Source organism: Octodon degus, unplaced genomic scaffold (genome assembly GCF_000260255.1).
Source record: "Octodon degus isolate 3935 unplaced genomic scaffold, OctDeg1.0 scaffold00056, whole genome shotgun sequence".
Taxonomy (NCBI): domain Eukaryota; kingdom Metazoa; phylum Chordata; class Mammalia; order Rodentia; family Octodontidae; genus Octodon; species Octodon degus.
Genome location: NW_004524632.1, coordinates 6,951,412 through 6,965,944, shown reverse-complemented (window position 1 = coordinate 6,965,944; position 14,533 = coordinate 6,951,412). Strand labels below are relative to the sequence as shown.

Below are 14,533 nucleotides of genomic sequence, written 5' to 3'. Positions count from 1 at the left end.
GCCACTGCCTGGGGGCGGGGGGAGGGAGGCCGCGGAAGGGGGGTGTGGTGCGGGGGGGGCTCAAACAGCAATGAATCCAAGGGAGTCGGGAAGGGGGAGCCCCCTCCCCTAGTAGCCAGCGCCAGAGTTGAGGGGGTGGCTCGGCTCCATTAAAAGTGCCATAAAGTTGCGAAGGAAGGATGTGAAGGGGGATGAGAATAAAAAGCCGGGTGGGGACGGAGGGACCCACCTTGAAAAGCCCCCTGAGCCTCTGCCCCAGAAGAAAAGTTTCTTCAGGGTAATTAAACTATAAAGCAATTGAAAAGTGCAAAAGTTGAGCGCCCCCACTCCCATTCCCCTTTTTCCGATACCCCCCATAAAACAGTAAAAGGAGGGGAAAAGGAGAAATAAGGAGGGTGAGGGGTTTATGGATTCAGGAAATGTCGCTCCGCGAGCCCCCCCCCCCTTAAAGGAAACAAAAAGGGAAAGAGAAAGGAAAAAAAAAAAAAGAAAAAAGAAAAAAGGGAGAGAGAAAAAGAGAAGGGTGAAGAGGCACCAGGAGATTGCAGTGCAGCCGGAGTCCTTGGGAGCCGCAGGCGCTGCGTGCTGGCCTGCTCAGCCCCTGCCCCGCCTGGGCCCGCGCCCCGCGCCCCCTCCGGCCCCCGCGCCCCGGGGCCGGCCCCGGCGGAGCTCACCTTGCGGGCGCATCCAGGGAAACAGCTGCGTGGGCGACGGGCTCTGCTCCGAGCCCTCGGCCTCCTCGCCCAGGCCGCTGGCGGCCGCGAGCTTGCAGTCCGCGTACTGCACCAGGTCTGGGTCCTGCGCGCCGAACAGGCTCTGGCGCTGCAGCGGGTCGTAGCCGTAGAAGTTGCCCGGGTCCCCGTGGCACGCCACGGCGCACGGGTTCTGCTGGTAGGGCGCGGTGGACAGCGACGACGGCCCGTGGTAGAACTCCTGGATCTGCGACGGGTGCTGGAAGCTGCCGCCGCCGCTGGGACCGTACACCACGGTGGGTCGGCCGCCCAGGTCCTGGGCGAAGCCGCAGTCATAGTAATTGGGGCGCAGGGACTCCCCGGTTTTGTATTTGGAGAACAGTGAGTTGACGAAATAAGAGCTCATTTTATTGAATTTTGAGGCGGCGGTGGCGGCGGCGGAGGCTGTAGTTGGGGGCTGGTGGGGAGGGGTGGGGAGGGGGAAAGGGAGGGAGAGAGAGGGAGAGAGAGGGAGAGACAGAGACAGAGACAAAACGCGGATTCGCCGGCCCTTGGTCACCCTCGCCAGGAAAGGAGAGGGGAAGGGAGGAGGAAAGGAAAAAAAGAAAGAAAAGAAAGAAAAAGGCGAAGAAGATCTAGAAGCCGCCACACTTTTGGTGATTTCCAGGAATAGCCAAAAGGACCGAGAAGGCGCCCAAAGTCTCCGCTCGCGGCTGCAGCCGCGGCGCCCTCCCCCACCCCACCCCCCGCGCCCAAATCTACCGCCGCTTAAGGAGGTCCGCGCTTTACATTTCGAAGAAGGGATGCCAGTTCATAAACAGTTTTCGGTGATTTACTTCCCTGCAAATGAGTTGTTTCATATTTTGCACTGTCTTTTCACGATCATTTGCATCCATTAGAGACCCCGCATCCTATTGGCTTCTCCGTACTCCTCCCGGACAGGACGCAGAGCGAGGGTGCGAGCGAGAGAGCGAGAGAGAGGCGAGAGCGCCAGGGAGCTGGGGAGCGCGGAGAAAAAGGAGGGGAAGGGAGCATGCACCCAGGGAGAGGGAGAGCGGGGGCGCGGGGGGAGAGGGAGAGGGGCGCGGGAGGAGGAATACGGATTAAAGCTGTTTAACTACCTACATTAATGAGATATCTCTCGCCTCCCAACAAATCAAATACCTTCGCGGACCACCCCCAAAGGCTGGTGTGGGGGCGTCGCGGAAAAAAACCACGCGCGCGCGCACAGACACGACGCGCGCCGGGCGCAGGCACCGCTGTTAATTTCGCGATTTTAACGAGGCAGTTGGAGTCTTTCTAAATGTCAGGGTCGCTTCGGAAAAATGTAAAAGAACACGGTTTAATTGCGCCGAGTTTTAAAAGGTCCTATAAATGTAATTGGTATTTTAATACAAGTTATCAAATCATACAGCTTCCTCTCCTAAACATATTTTCAAACAAACGAGGTAGTCATATTTAAAGCTTTAATGATCAATTTCCTTATTATTGATAAAGGTTTAACTATCGTGTGCAGGGAATTGGCTGGGTAACCGGCCCCCCAAAAAACGGCTGTAAACTCTTTAACAAACTATAAAATGCAATAAAGCCGGAGTCTGTTGTTGTTTATGCCGCAGCGCATAAAGGCTGTTAGCATTTTACGAGTTCTTTCCTCTACAGCTATAAAACTGCAGCTTCTATCGCCCCCGCCGCCGACTGCAGCTCGGTGGGGGTGAGGAAGCTGAAATGAGGACGATTATGGAGGGTTTTTGGGGTGTTTTTTTTTCCTGCGCAGTGACTTTTTTTTTTTTTTTTTAAAGATTTTGGGCTCCTGCAGCCCCCGTGCCAGGCACCTGCCCCGGCCTTCCCCCCTCCGCCCCGCCCAGCCACTCACAGAACTTTGCCCTCGTTAAACAAACAAGCAAGGGGTTTTCTGTGGAGCAGGGGTCTAGGAGGTCTGGGGAAGATCGGAGAGAAGAAGGAACTTCCTGGTTATGGGCAGAAGAGGGCTGCGGGTATGCACGGCCTCGGCCTGCTGGGGAAGGGGTGCTGGGGGTCTCCTGAAGATGCTCCACACTTTAGGGGAGAACACTGTGAGGGAAGAGGGGTGAAGCACCACCGAAGAGGAACACCCAGTGGGGCTGCCCCATGCCTGACCCAGGCCCAGAAACCCAACCTTGCCAGGCCGAGTTTCCACCTGGGCCTGCGATCTCACCCACACATCAGAGCCAGGGACGGCAGGGATGGCTGCCCTGGGCACCAGGCCTTGGCCACTGCTGTCCTTTTTCTCTGCTGCCGTGGGCAGTGGCTGGGAGCTGCTTGCTGGGGCAGGAACCGCGGGCCCTTTGTGCCCGGCCCACTGAGCCACAGTGCTACCTACACTGACCTTGGGGTGGAGGGATCTCTGGAGAGTAAGGCCACTGAGCTTCCCTCTGCCTTCTCTCCTTGGGGAGCCTCTAGAGAACCCGGGCTCTCCCTGCAGACCTGGGGACCTAAGGCCTTGGAACCCAGAAGGCAGAGCCGAGCTGGGCCAATGTGACAAGCAGGGCCCACTGTCTCCCTGACTACCTGGCCTGGGGACATTGGTGGGCCTGAAGGTCGGAACTCCTGGCCTCCCCAGGTAGCCGGCAATAGAAAGGGAGGAAGGAAAGGGAGAAAGGAAGACAATCTCTAGCTAGTGAGGCGGAAGGAAGTGGCCCACAAGTGGCCCACAAGCTCGGCTCATTGTTTATTCAGGGCTCAGTGGTTTGCTTTCCAGAGGTGCCATTTGGGGAGCTGGACACCCCCACTTAGGCAAAAATGAAAGCCTCACCCTGGCCAAAGGGGGGATACCACGGGGGTCACCGCAGCCCTTCTAAAGAGAAGCTTAGAGGACTGGGAGAGGTGCAGGAGAGGAGAGAGGAGAGCTGAGAACCAGGTAGGGGCTTTCAGCGCGGCTCAGGGCCTCGGAAGCCGGGGTCAAGTTGTTGAGGGATCGACCATTTTATGGTCATGATTTGAGGATTCACCTATGAAGTGGAATTCAACAGCTTGTCCTAAATTATCCCTGCACCGCGCCCGCATGAGAAATTTCTGATGGAAGGAAAATGTTTCTATTATAAGAAAAAACAAGCTAGAGCCGGGAGATAATTTATAAACACCCAACGGAGCGCAGATTTATTAGAGAAATTCAAGTTGAGGAGAAACTCAGCTTGCCTCTTCGTCCCCGATCCGGAGAGAAGGAAAAAGAGGGGAGGTTGGGACAACTTGGGGAGGGTGGGTGTCGCTTTTTCCCCCACAGGTTTGTCAGAAAGGGAAGAAGGGATCGGCCGGCCGAGCCGGGAGGAAATTGCAAAATTGTAATGTGGCGGCTGACGGGTCGTGATCTCAGTGCAGAGCGCCGAGTCCAGGCCCGGGCTGCTGAACGACAGAAACACCGGCGCCCCCAAGCTCCGCTGCACCGGGGGTTCCCAGGAGCCGGGGGTCGCCCATCTCATCTGGAAGCCACCGAACTCCGGGGACACCGCGCTCCTGTGCCCCGCGGCAGTACCTGCCCCTACACCTAGCCGAAAGGGTGCTTTTTTTTTTTTTTTTTAGGGGAGTGGACACCAATTTGAGGTACCCAGAGCATCCTGAGGAGACACCCCAAGCTCCCCGCGGCTCGCCGCCCTGGGAGACCCTTGGCCCACGTTCGGTCGCCCGGAACTCACAAAGGCTCCGGATCCTGCGCCCACGCGGGGGGTGCTCGGCCAGGCTGCGGCACCTCCGAGCCCCCACAGAACCAGGGCTCTGTGGCCCCCAAATTGGTGCCTCCGACCTGCTCACCGGTTGCCTTGGCAGCTAAGAGCGGCCTCTCGCCGGTCCCTCCCCAGCCCGACCGCTCACCTGACCCGCTCACCCGCGTCCTGGACACTGCTCTGCCCCCCTGCTTGAAAAAGCTCAATGTTTTCCAGATCAAGCCTTTCGATCTGCACCCCGTTATTCCTATCCTTCCTGTGATTCCCCGTGTTCGCACATTCGTTGCCCCACCGACCATTGCAACGCTGCCCAACGCTGCCTTCCTCGCTGGAGAAATCAGAAAATTGACCATTTGAGGAGCGGGAGGGAGGGGGACTCCACGATATCCGAAACCTATAAAAATGGGGGAAAAGGGCGATAACGATCCCTGCATTTTTATTTCACGCCCATTATTCATGACTTTTGGTACCCCTCGGTTCTCAGGCGCAGGGCGGTACAAGGTGCAGCGTGAAGCCGCTGGAGGCGCCCGCCACCGCGCCCGCGATTTACACGTGGAGCAAGGGTGCCATCTAGCGGGCGCTCTGTGAAAAGGCGCCCTCAGCCTCCTCGAGATCCAAGGGGCGCACACAGAGCTGCAAAAAAAATAAAAAGGAAGGAAAGCCACAGCGGAGAAAAAGACACCGCGATCGAGAAAAGGTTCTCAACATTGTGCAGATGACCTAAAAGAAAAAAGAAAGAGGCGGGAAAGAAAAGAGGTTCCACGGTTTGCTTTCTTTTTTCCCCCTACTTAAACCTTCCTTGGCCCAGGAGCGCCCCTCGTTTATGGCCTGGAAAAGGGCTACATGCCCACTTTCCAAAGCCCACAGGATTGCTTCAGGTTCTGAGGAGTAACAATTGGGCTGTTCTGTGGGGAGAGGAGGACGGAATGGGACTGTGAAACATCGCTGCCCTGGCCCGGACGTCTGGCCTTGGGGACCTGCGAGTGCGTGTGCGCGGGTGGGCATGTGTGCGTGCACGTGTGTGCGCAGGGACTTCTTGATCCCAGCGCCTGGGTTTGGAGAGGGTGTGAAGAACAAAGACGAGTCCAAACTGTCATGGCCAAAGTATTTACTACAGCAACAAAGCGCCCCTCCCTTCACCCCCTCTGAGCTCCCCCTTTGGCCCTGGCCCGGCCCAGGGCGGGAAGGGCTGCAGGTCGGGGCCACCCATGCCTCCTGCGAGGCAGGGCGCCTGAGCCCAGCGGATGCGTGCGCTCCTTCTCAGCTCCGGAAAGTTTCTCCTCTGTTTGCTTTGGGGCTGTTTAGTTTCTTAACCTTCAGAAATTTATACGCTATAAACTTTTATAGCGGTCATATCCTTTTATTGCTGCGCACACGGCATTGAATTCCTCTCCTGGCTTCTCGCAGCCTCGTACTCTCTCGGTCTCCCTCTCTGAATCGCTCTCTTTTATGACAACTGATTTCCCCATCTCCGGCTTCCTAGCCTCCGAATCCTCGCCTTTGTCCAGAAACGAGCCACTCCCGAGCTGGGGACCCAGACGCTACCGCCCGAGGCCACTGCGGGCACCCGGGACCCCGCCTCGCAGCGCTCCAGCCAATTCCAGCCCGGCCTTCCGCGTTTCCTTTCGGCGGAAGCTGGCCTTTTTGGTTTACTGTCAGCGCCGGCTGAACGCGGGGAGCGCGGGATGCCAAGTCAGCCTGCTAAGCTCGATTCACTCGCCATCCCCAATGGAACCCTCCTTGGTGACTGTCAGCCGGGACCTGCGGAACCGAGCCCAGAGCTGCGTGACCTCCTGTACCTCGCCTAGCGATCTTCTTTTCGTTAGAGAGGGGTAGGCCAGGCCCGAGCAGGCAGCCTCCAACGCAGCCCGCTTTTGTCCCCAAGCTGTCCCCACCCGCATGGTCTGGAGGGCGGCCTTGCGGAAGGATGGACAGGGAGAAACCAGAGCCCAGGTGCAGCTGCTGCCGCAGAGGAAGCAAAGCGACTGCTGGGTGCTAACTGGCCTGGCCTAGAGGCTGAGAGGAACAGCTAGAAGCCGCCTGCAACCAAGTTTAATTCTGGCGCTGGAAGGAAATCATTTTTCCCCTCCTGAGATGCTGTTCAACACTCCACGCCCATCTCAGCGCCCCCGGCCCCTAGGAAACCCAGGGTCTGGGACCCAGCCTGCCATTCTGTGGGTCCAGCGTCATCGGAGGGGCACGCAGCTCCCAGGCTCCACCATCCCAGCAGCCTAAGCGTCTGCCAGCCTCTGTGGCGTGCAGTATCCTGCGACCCCTCGGACCCAGGCTCGCTCTTCCCCCTTTTCTCTTGCTGAGGTTTCTGAGTGGCCAGACCAAGGTGACAGTGGGAACCTTTCAGGACTCCAAAGCTTTTCCTTCCTCTGGCTCACAGGGCAGCCAGGGTCCCAGGACAACCGGGCCTGCAACGCGGCTGCTTCCTGTCCTGCTCCTCCGCTCCACAGTCTGTGGAGAGCCTTGGGTTTCATGGTCACCCTAGGCTTGGGACCTTGGGTGTTGGTGGCTGTCACTGCACTGAAGCAGACAGCTCTACAGGGACCATGCTTTGCAAATTCTGGGGACCTGGAGGAACAGAGTATGGGGCACACAACCACCTCTGTTTTCCACTCTGCTTATAACGACCGAAGTCTCTACCTAGGGCCAGGGGAGAAGAAGCCAGAGCAGAATAAGACTCAGAAAGGTTTATTTTCTGGAGTGATATATATTTTTTTGTTTTTTCTTTTCTTTTTCTTCCAAAACAAACAATTAGAGCTCTAGGCCCCTAGACCTCCCCAGTCCCACCCGCCACCCTCCCCGCCCATAGAAGCCACAACTGAAAACAGGCGAGACAATCATCCCCAAAGAAATCACAAAACACAAGCACAATGTCACAACAGCCACTGACAAAGCAAAAAAAGTTCTACTGGGATGGCCCCTCGCAGGGTCAGGGGAGGGGCAAGTCCAGCTATGGGGGGGCACTGAGAGCGGGGAGCAGGGTCAGATGCAAAGCAAAATGAGCTTTTCTTGAGGCCTGGGGCAATGTGGCCTCTGCTAGGCCAGGCACCAGCACTGCCAAGCCCAGCCAGGCTGCAGCCATGGAGGCAAAGCCCAGTGGGCAGCCTCTGGGGCTCCTCAGGGCTCAGGGAGCTGACAAGAGGGGATGAGGGGCCAGGTCTGTACCTTGGGGCCTCTGCTTCTCTCTGTCTGCCAGCCAACTCCGGAAGAGAGCTGGGGAATGGATTTCCAATAAATTCTGCGTCTGTCCATCAGAGTCTCCTGATCTGGCCTTCTGTCTAGAGCTGGTGGGGCTGACCTGGGGGTTGAGGGAGGGTAAGGAATTGTACAAGGTGCAGCTGGACTCACTGCTCAGGCTGGGATGGGCGCCGAGCTGGAAAGGACACAGAGAAGCAGAGCCAGTGGAAAGCAAGAAAAGCTGCAGTCCCCAAATGGGGCGCAGAGGAGCAGGCGGGGGGGTGGGGGGACACGACCCAGGCTGACCTCTTGTTGGAAGGACAGGAAAACATCATGCAGAGTTCCACATCGCCTGCGACAGGACGTGTGCAGATGCCCCAGGACACCGCCAAGCTGCCCCTCTAGCCCCTCAGCCTGCGGGCTGGATTGCCCTGGCTTTGGGGCAAAGCTGGGCACTCCTTGGGGGTGCTGAGGCTGGGGGCGAGTGGCACCTCTGTAAGCCCTGAGTCTAGACATCACGCTGGGGCACGTCTGTATCAGGGCGAGGACCCAGGCCTGGCTGGCTGCTTGGAGGAGCACTTTCACCACACCGGCATGGCAGTGTCCCTTCATTTCTCTTCCATTCCCGTTCTGACTCTGGGCTCCAAACTCTACCCCGGGGTCTGGGGCATGTGCTGGGCTGTGGGCAGTTGGGGTGTCCTGGGGGTCACTTTAGATGGGTGCAGGGGGTCACTGGGCCAAGCAGGCTGGAAGGGAGGGGTTGGCGTTCCCAGAAAAATGGCCAGGGGATGCCAGGAGCTTGACTAGGGCGTCTCTTGCCTTTTGGCCCACTGTCTTCTCAGGAACCAACTACTGCTAGCTTCTAACTGAACAAAACTCTCCTGGTACCCAGAGAGCAGGGAGGGACACAGGGCCGGGGCTCTGGAAAGCCTGGGAGGAGGGCGCCCTTCCCTGTCACCGGATCACAGCCGGCTGAGCAGGCAGGGGCGCGGGGCGTGGCCCTTACTCTTTACCCTGTTCCTTATTCATTTTCTTCATTTTCATCCGCCGGTTCTGAAACCAGATTTTGACTTGTCTCTCACTGAGGTTGAGGAGTCTGGCCACTTCGTGCCTGCGGTCCCTGGTGAGGTACATATTAAACAGAAATTCCTTCTCTAGCTCCAGCGTCTGGTATTTGGTGTAGGGACAGCGCTTTTTCCGGGAGGAGCGGGCGTGCAGCCAGCTGGCAGAGGGGTTGGCTGAAAGAGAAGCAGCGAGAGCATCAAAGCGAGGAAGAGGGTGATGCACTGCTCCCCATCTGGCATCGAGGCAGGGCACCCAGGCCTCCAGGTCCCCAGAAAGTTCTTGAGATGGAGCGGCTGCCGCTGCTCTGGACAGGTGGAAGGGGCCTTCCAGGGTGCAGTCCAACACACGCTGGGGCCTCCAGGTGCTTCCCAGCCGCAGCCTGCTCCGAGTCCTATCTGGACACACTGGCTAGCACGCACATCAGAGACCTCCCACCAGTCCCACCAGGCTGGCCTACGGGCGGGCGGCTGACCAGGAAGGTCCCTGGCTGAATCTGGGAGAAGACAGGTGGGGCAGGGGAGAGGAGCTGGCTGGGTTTCAGCCACTGCCAGGAGATGCCCCCCAGCCCTTCCCTCGGCCCAGGACCCTGTCTGACCACAAGCCAGCATCATTAGGCCCCAGAGCAGGAGCCACCGTTGGCATCAGGGTCCAGATCCTCCCTCCGTCCACCCAAGCCACCTCCACCACACACAGGACAAGTATGGGTCCACATTTAGAGTCAGCGCACTGCAATTCACAGCAACCCAATTGCAACTATTTATCAAGGGCGGCCCTAGACAAGGGAGCGCGGGGCTCGCATAAGGGATGGCTGCAATAGACTCCTTTTCGGCTGCTCAGCTCGGAGAACAGAAGTTCAGGGAAATGGGGGAGCACTGCTCCCATCCAGGGCGGAGCCAGGCAGAAAGAAGAGACAGAAAGGCCTCCCGGCAGCACCTGGCCTCTGAAGGGCCCTGGGTGTGGAGCGGAAGAGGAATAAGCAGTCAGTGGAAAAGGGGTCCAAAGGAAGAAACGGAAGTATAGGCAGGCTTCACGCTCTCCCAGACCCCTAGAACTCCGGAAAGTCGCCAAGTAAAGCTGAGCCAATTCAAAATAACACCCACGCTCCATCAGCCTTCTTCCCCCCAAATGAAAAGCACAGCGTTTTGTCTCTCTGTTGGCTTGTTTGTTCCTAAATTCAGTGCCTCCTACACTCAGCCGCGTCTTGCTGGCCTACAGCACTGTTTCCTTACTGAGATTGCCCGGGACGCGACGCGCAGCTGCGTTATGTATGAAAGAGGAAAAAAACTGTTACTGTCCTAGCTGTTTTGCAGTAATGGGCTTTGCAGGCAGGGTCTGGAGCATGGGTGTGGGGTGGCTGGGGTGCGGGTGTGAGGATTTGGGGAGAACTGTTTCCCCAAATGTCAGCTCTTCAGTCAACCTGGCAACTTGGAGGTGGCCGGACCCAGGGGCCCCCGAGCACGGGGCTCTTCACTGTCCAACAGGCAAGGGCGGCTCAGTCGGCCACCCTGCTGGCGAGAGGACAAGCAGAGGCTTGGGATTCTCAACCTCTGCGCCCCCAAAAGAGCAGGGCAGAAGGACTTTGCCCACCAGCCTGTGCGTCATTGTTTGCAACCAAGAGCTCCCAACCGATGTGCCCTCCTCAACCTTAAAAACAGCTCCTCACGCCGCAGATCCCGCTCCTCTGGCTGCCCCACCAAGAACATCTTCTGGAAATTTGCCAAACTTGGGGTTCTTCCAGCGGCGCTTTGGGGGGAGGAGCAGGTGACAAGAGAAACTAACCACGCAGGGTGAAATTCTCCGCCTCTCCTCAACCCTCCCTCCCTCCCACCTCTGCTCCTGCCGGGTCCCGCTGGGACGTCCCCGCTTGGCCCGGAATTCGGAAGTGATGCCCGGGCTCCCCGCCTGGCCCGCAGCCCAGGCCGCGGCTTAGGAGTCCCGCCGAGAGCAGCGGGAGCCGCCGAGGAGGCCGCAGAGACCCAGCGGGCGAGGGGCGGGGGCCGCGGAGGGGAAGGCGCCCGGGGAGGGGCCGGCGCGCGGGAGGGGGCTCGGCCACGGCATCCCGGACTCCCCCGCCCCCCTGGCTGCCGGCTGCGGACCCGCACGGCTGCAGCAGCGCGAGATCTGCTAGGCGGCATCCTCTTTCGCCAAGCTGTTGCATCGCAAATAAAATCCTAATGAGCCCCCTCCCCCTTCCCTCCGCCGAGCTGACGGGCTGCGCTTGGCTCCGTCAGCAGCGGCCCCGTACGTCCCGGCCCGTGCGCGCTGGCTCCCGGCCTCCGCGGCTCCGCGCCCGGCTGGGCGGGTCTCCTGTCGGCTCCCAGGCCCCCTCGGGGACTCAGCGGCAGCGAGGAGCCGCGCAGGACACGAACAGTGAGGCCGGCTGGGTGTCCCCTTCCGGGACGCCCAGCGGGGCCCTCTGCAGCCTTCTCGCTGCCTGGCTACCTCCTCTCTCCCTCCACCTCGCCGGCTCCCAGCCGCCGCCGCGCTCAGCCTGCACATTGTCCGCAGTTTATGGCCTCGCGGGTCCCCTCCCCCCTCCCTCGCCCGGCCCGCGGCCGGCCCGGAGTATTTCCTCCTCCTGCTCCTCCTCCTCCTCCTCCTCCTCCTCACTTTTTTATAACTTACTTTGATCCGGCCTTTCTTTGTCCTCGCTTCCTTCGCAAATTTTATTGTCCCCGTAGCCGGGTCTTTGATTAGCCAGCACGGACTCCCTGCCCGCGGAAGTTTCCAAACTGTACTCGGGCGCGCCGGGCTTGAGCAGCTCCCCGGGCGCGCCCAGCAGCGGCTCCGCCTTCACCGCCTGGCCCTGGCCCTGGGCCTCGCTGCGCGGCGCGGGCTCCAGCCAGGTGCGCAGGTACCTGCCCTCGGCGGCCGGCGCGCCCTGCGGCTGCAGGTACGGGTGGTACACTGGCGGCAGGCTCCCCGACGCGTGCGCGCTCAGCGGCGCCCACGACGCGCCGAACACGGGCGCCTTGGGCTGGAAGCTGCAGGACGGGAAGTCCAGGTGCTCGGCGGCGCCCGGCTGCCGCGGGCCCGCGAACTGGCCGGAGGGGAACTTGGCTGGAGGCGCGTCCTCGCTCTCGTGACTTATGATCGAGTCGACATAATAGCTGCTAAGCGTCCCAGAAATGGACATTCTCAGACATTATCCGCGCGCCCGCTCGCAGGGGGAAGGGAGCGCTCGTTGGCTCGCTCGCAGCGGCGCGGCGGCGCCCGAGCAGGCAGAGAAGGAAGGTGGCACCCGGACCGGGGCGAGGGCTTTCGGACGCGACCCCCCCAGCCCCCCCACCTGCCACCCCCACCACCACCCCCGGCTCAACTTCTCAGCCAACAAAGTACAGTGGAGCGGCCCGGCTCGGCGCTCCGTGCAAAATGATTGGTCAAAGTTTTTCCGACAGCCTGATAAAGCGTCAGCTCCGACATCAATCAATCGGGCGCGGGGGCTGCGCTCGCGCTGTCATCCGTGCGCACCGCGCTCCATATCGAGGATGGATTGTTTTATGCTGATGCAATGTGCTATCACGTCAGGGCTCCGGCGGCCACGTAACCTCAGCCCGGGCGCCGGCCGCCCCCTCCCGCCTTCCCAGGAAAGGGGGGGTCTCGGCGTGGGGCGCGGGGGCGGAGAAAGGCGGGGGCTGCGGAGCGCGCTCCCCGGGCGGGAGGGAGGGCGCAGAGGGAGAGAGAGACGGAGACAGAGAGCGCAAGCCCCAGCCCAGGGCGCAGCCAGAAAGGCCCCGCAGGATAATTAAAGGAGAGGTCGCCCGCCCCTCCCCCACCTCGCCTCCGCCCCGCGGGCCCTCATTTCCTCCTCTGTCCCCTTGACAGAAGATGTTTATTAAACAAGAGCAGCAGCCAGCTAGCCACAGGAGATGGAGGAAAAGCGATGGGGAGAAGTTGGGGTTTTAGAGGACGTTATCCGTTCTGGAGGGGGTGCGGTGCGCGATCCGGGGAGCTGGACAGGTCCTGGGGCTTCCCCTGACCTCAGTAGCTGAGTAAGGAGAAGGGAAATGGGACCAATGTCGCAGGATCCGATGTCTGCCCTGAAACTAGAACCTGCTTGAGGTCAGACGGAAACTGGGCCCCGCAAAGTGGGGTCCACAAAAGGGTTTAATACAACTAAGCCAATCCTCGCCCTCACTCCTTTCCATTCCCTGGGTGCCCAGCTATTACCCTCTCCTTCCCTCCCGGGGAAACCGCCCAGGACCCTCGAATTGCCCAAAGGAGGGAGCTTCCCTGAGGTGTGCCCGGAGCGGGAATCCGGAAAAGGGGAAGGCTAGAGTTCCCTCACCTCCCACGCGGGGAGCGCAGGCCAACTTGGCGACCTTGGGGCCGCCCTTTGCTGCTATTCTGGGGACTTCAAATGAGGATGCGGGCCTAGGCACCCGCGGGCCTGGAAGCCCGAGGGTCAGGCTTCCCTCCATCTGTCGTTGTCCTCCCCCCAGCTCCAAATAGTCGGTTTATTAGAATCCACTGTGCGGCCCTGCACGGGGTCTCCCTGGCGGCCACCGGCTGGCGTCCTGGCTCCACTCCCAGAAACCACTCCTCCAGGTTCTGCGCTGGGTGCCGTCGGCTCTCGTGGCCTGCAGCTGGGAGGCACAGTCCCTAGACAGGCAGGGCTCCCTCCGCTCGGTGTAAGCACAGCTTGCTTTCTAGGCAATTCCCTGCGTCGGGGCCACTGGAAGGCTGGCCGCCCTCAGAGCCACCGCCTCGCCACCCCCACCCCAGTCTTTTCAACAAAAGCGAGACCATTCTAACTTGGGGTTTGATCTCTTTGGCAATTGCCCCTCTACCCCGGGAAGGCCGCGGGTCACCTCCGGACACGCAGACACATTCTCGCCCGCTTTTCTTTCCAAATGAAGCCATCTCGTGTCATTACGTGTGAAATACGAGGGCGCTGCGCCATATTTCTTCACATTATGGCGATTTCAAAATGATTTTTTAAAGATCAATGCTGGCGCCCAGCCGGCCCCCTCCTGGCCCACCCCCGCTCTCCGAGGAGGGCGACAGCCGGGCAGATCCGGAACCAAGCAGCGTGAAGATCTGCTTTTTCCATAGGACACAAGTGTGTGGGGGGGGAGGCCAATCCTTCTAAGATCCGATGCAAATCCTTCTAAGCAGCGTCTGGGCTCTGGGGACCGTCACAGAGCTCCCCGGCCGCCAGCGAGGAGGCTGGGTGCCTAGCGAGTGGACCTCAGCTCGGGCAAGGCACCTGTTCTCAACCTGCCAGCCCTATGGAGTGTGCAGTGGGCGTTACCTGTGATAAATACACTCTTCAGGCCAAAATAATAATAAAAACTCTCCTGCCATAAATAACGGTGTTATGAAGCATGGCGGCTGAGTACGATTTTCTGTAGCGTATAAATTAGGGTCTAAAAGGACATGCAAACTGTGGGCCGGGGCTTTTTATTTATGGAAAAGTCACAGTGCTGGGCTGTCCTTAAGCCGCGAGCCGCGCAGGTACTGGGCTCTGAGTGCGCCCTGCCCTCCTGCTTCCACAGCCCCAGCCCGGCCCTGACGTTGTAGCTGCCTGTCTGGGAGGCCCGGCAGCCTCCTGCGGGAAAGATGAAGCGGGAGAAGGCAATGCAGCCCAGGTCTGTGGGTCGCTTACCTCCTGGGGAGCTGTCCCACATTCCTGGGGCTCCAGGAGCTGGCTGGGGAAGGGACACACAGGCTGCTTTTCTTAGGAAAATAGGGGCAATTTGAAAACGACAGCTTGAGGAAGTCTGGGTCTTCTCTTGAGAGGCGATTCTAAAGGGGAGAGCATGGACTTGCCCCCCAGCCCCTGGGGTCTGCACCTCTCCTTCTGGGTGGTGGTGTGGAGGGACCAGGAAATAAGTCCCCCCTCCTCAAAAAAAAAAAAAAAAAAAAAAAAAAAAAAAAAAAAAAAAACCT

The 14,533-nt window shown here is 59.6% G+C and overlaps 2 protein-coding genes across 4 annotated transcripts in view; both read right to left on the bottom strand.

Annotated features, from left to right (window-relative positions):
• Nucleotides 1–1,152, bottom strand: part of Hoxb6 (homeobox B6) — an 18,038-nt gene extending 16,886 nt beyond the window's left edge. Inside the window, exon 1 of one of the 2 annotated variants that reach the window (XM_023718036.1) lies at nt 661–1,152. In XM_023718036.1, coding sequence (XP_023573804.1) covers nt 661–1,098 — 438 coding nt within the window. In that variant the 5' untranslated portion in view covers nt 1,099–1,152. The remainder of the gene's footprint in view (nt 1–660) is intronic. The other variant, XM_023718039.1, reaches the window with a different exon arrangement.
• Nucleotides 1,153–5,039: 3,887 nt separating this feature from the next.
• Nucleotides 5,040–12,019, bottom strand: Hoxb9 (homeobox B9). Of its 2 annotated transcripts, XR_002821577.1 has the most exons (3): nt 11,267–12,019; nt 7,883–8,814; nt 5,040–7,697 (listed from the first exon to the last, which is right to left on the bottom strand). XR_002821577.1 is itself a non-coding variant. In XM_004633656.2 (2 exons), exons 1-2 carry the CDS (start codon nt 11,775–11,777, stop codon nt 8,579–8,581), a joined length of 747 nt encoding a protein of 248 aa, XP_004633713.1. In that variant the 5' UTR covers nt 11,778–12,019; the 3' UTR covers nt 5,040–8,578. The 2 variants fall into 2 exon arrangements, 1 of the variants encoding a protein (XP_004633713.1); XM_004633656.2 differs by having other exon boundaries at nt 5,040–8,814.
• Nucleotides 12,020–14,533: the final 2,514 nt, after the last annotated feature.

Bases quoted from the DNA above. Each gene is read 5' to 3' on its own strand.
- Hoxb9 (XM_004633656.2), bottom strand. From the start codon at position 11,777: ATGTCCATTTCTGGGACGCTTAGCAGCTATTATGTCGACTCGATCATA. The intron at 8,815-11,266 runs GTAAGTTATAAA...CTTCTCTTTCAG, and splicing joins CAAAGAAAGGCCGGATCAAA to CCAACCCCTCTGCCAGCTGG.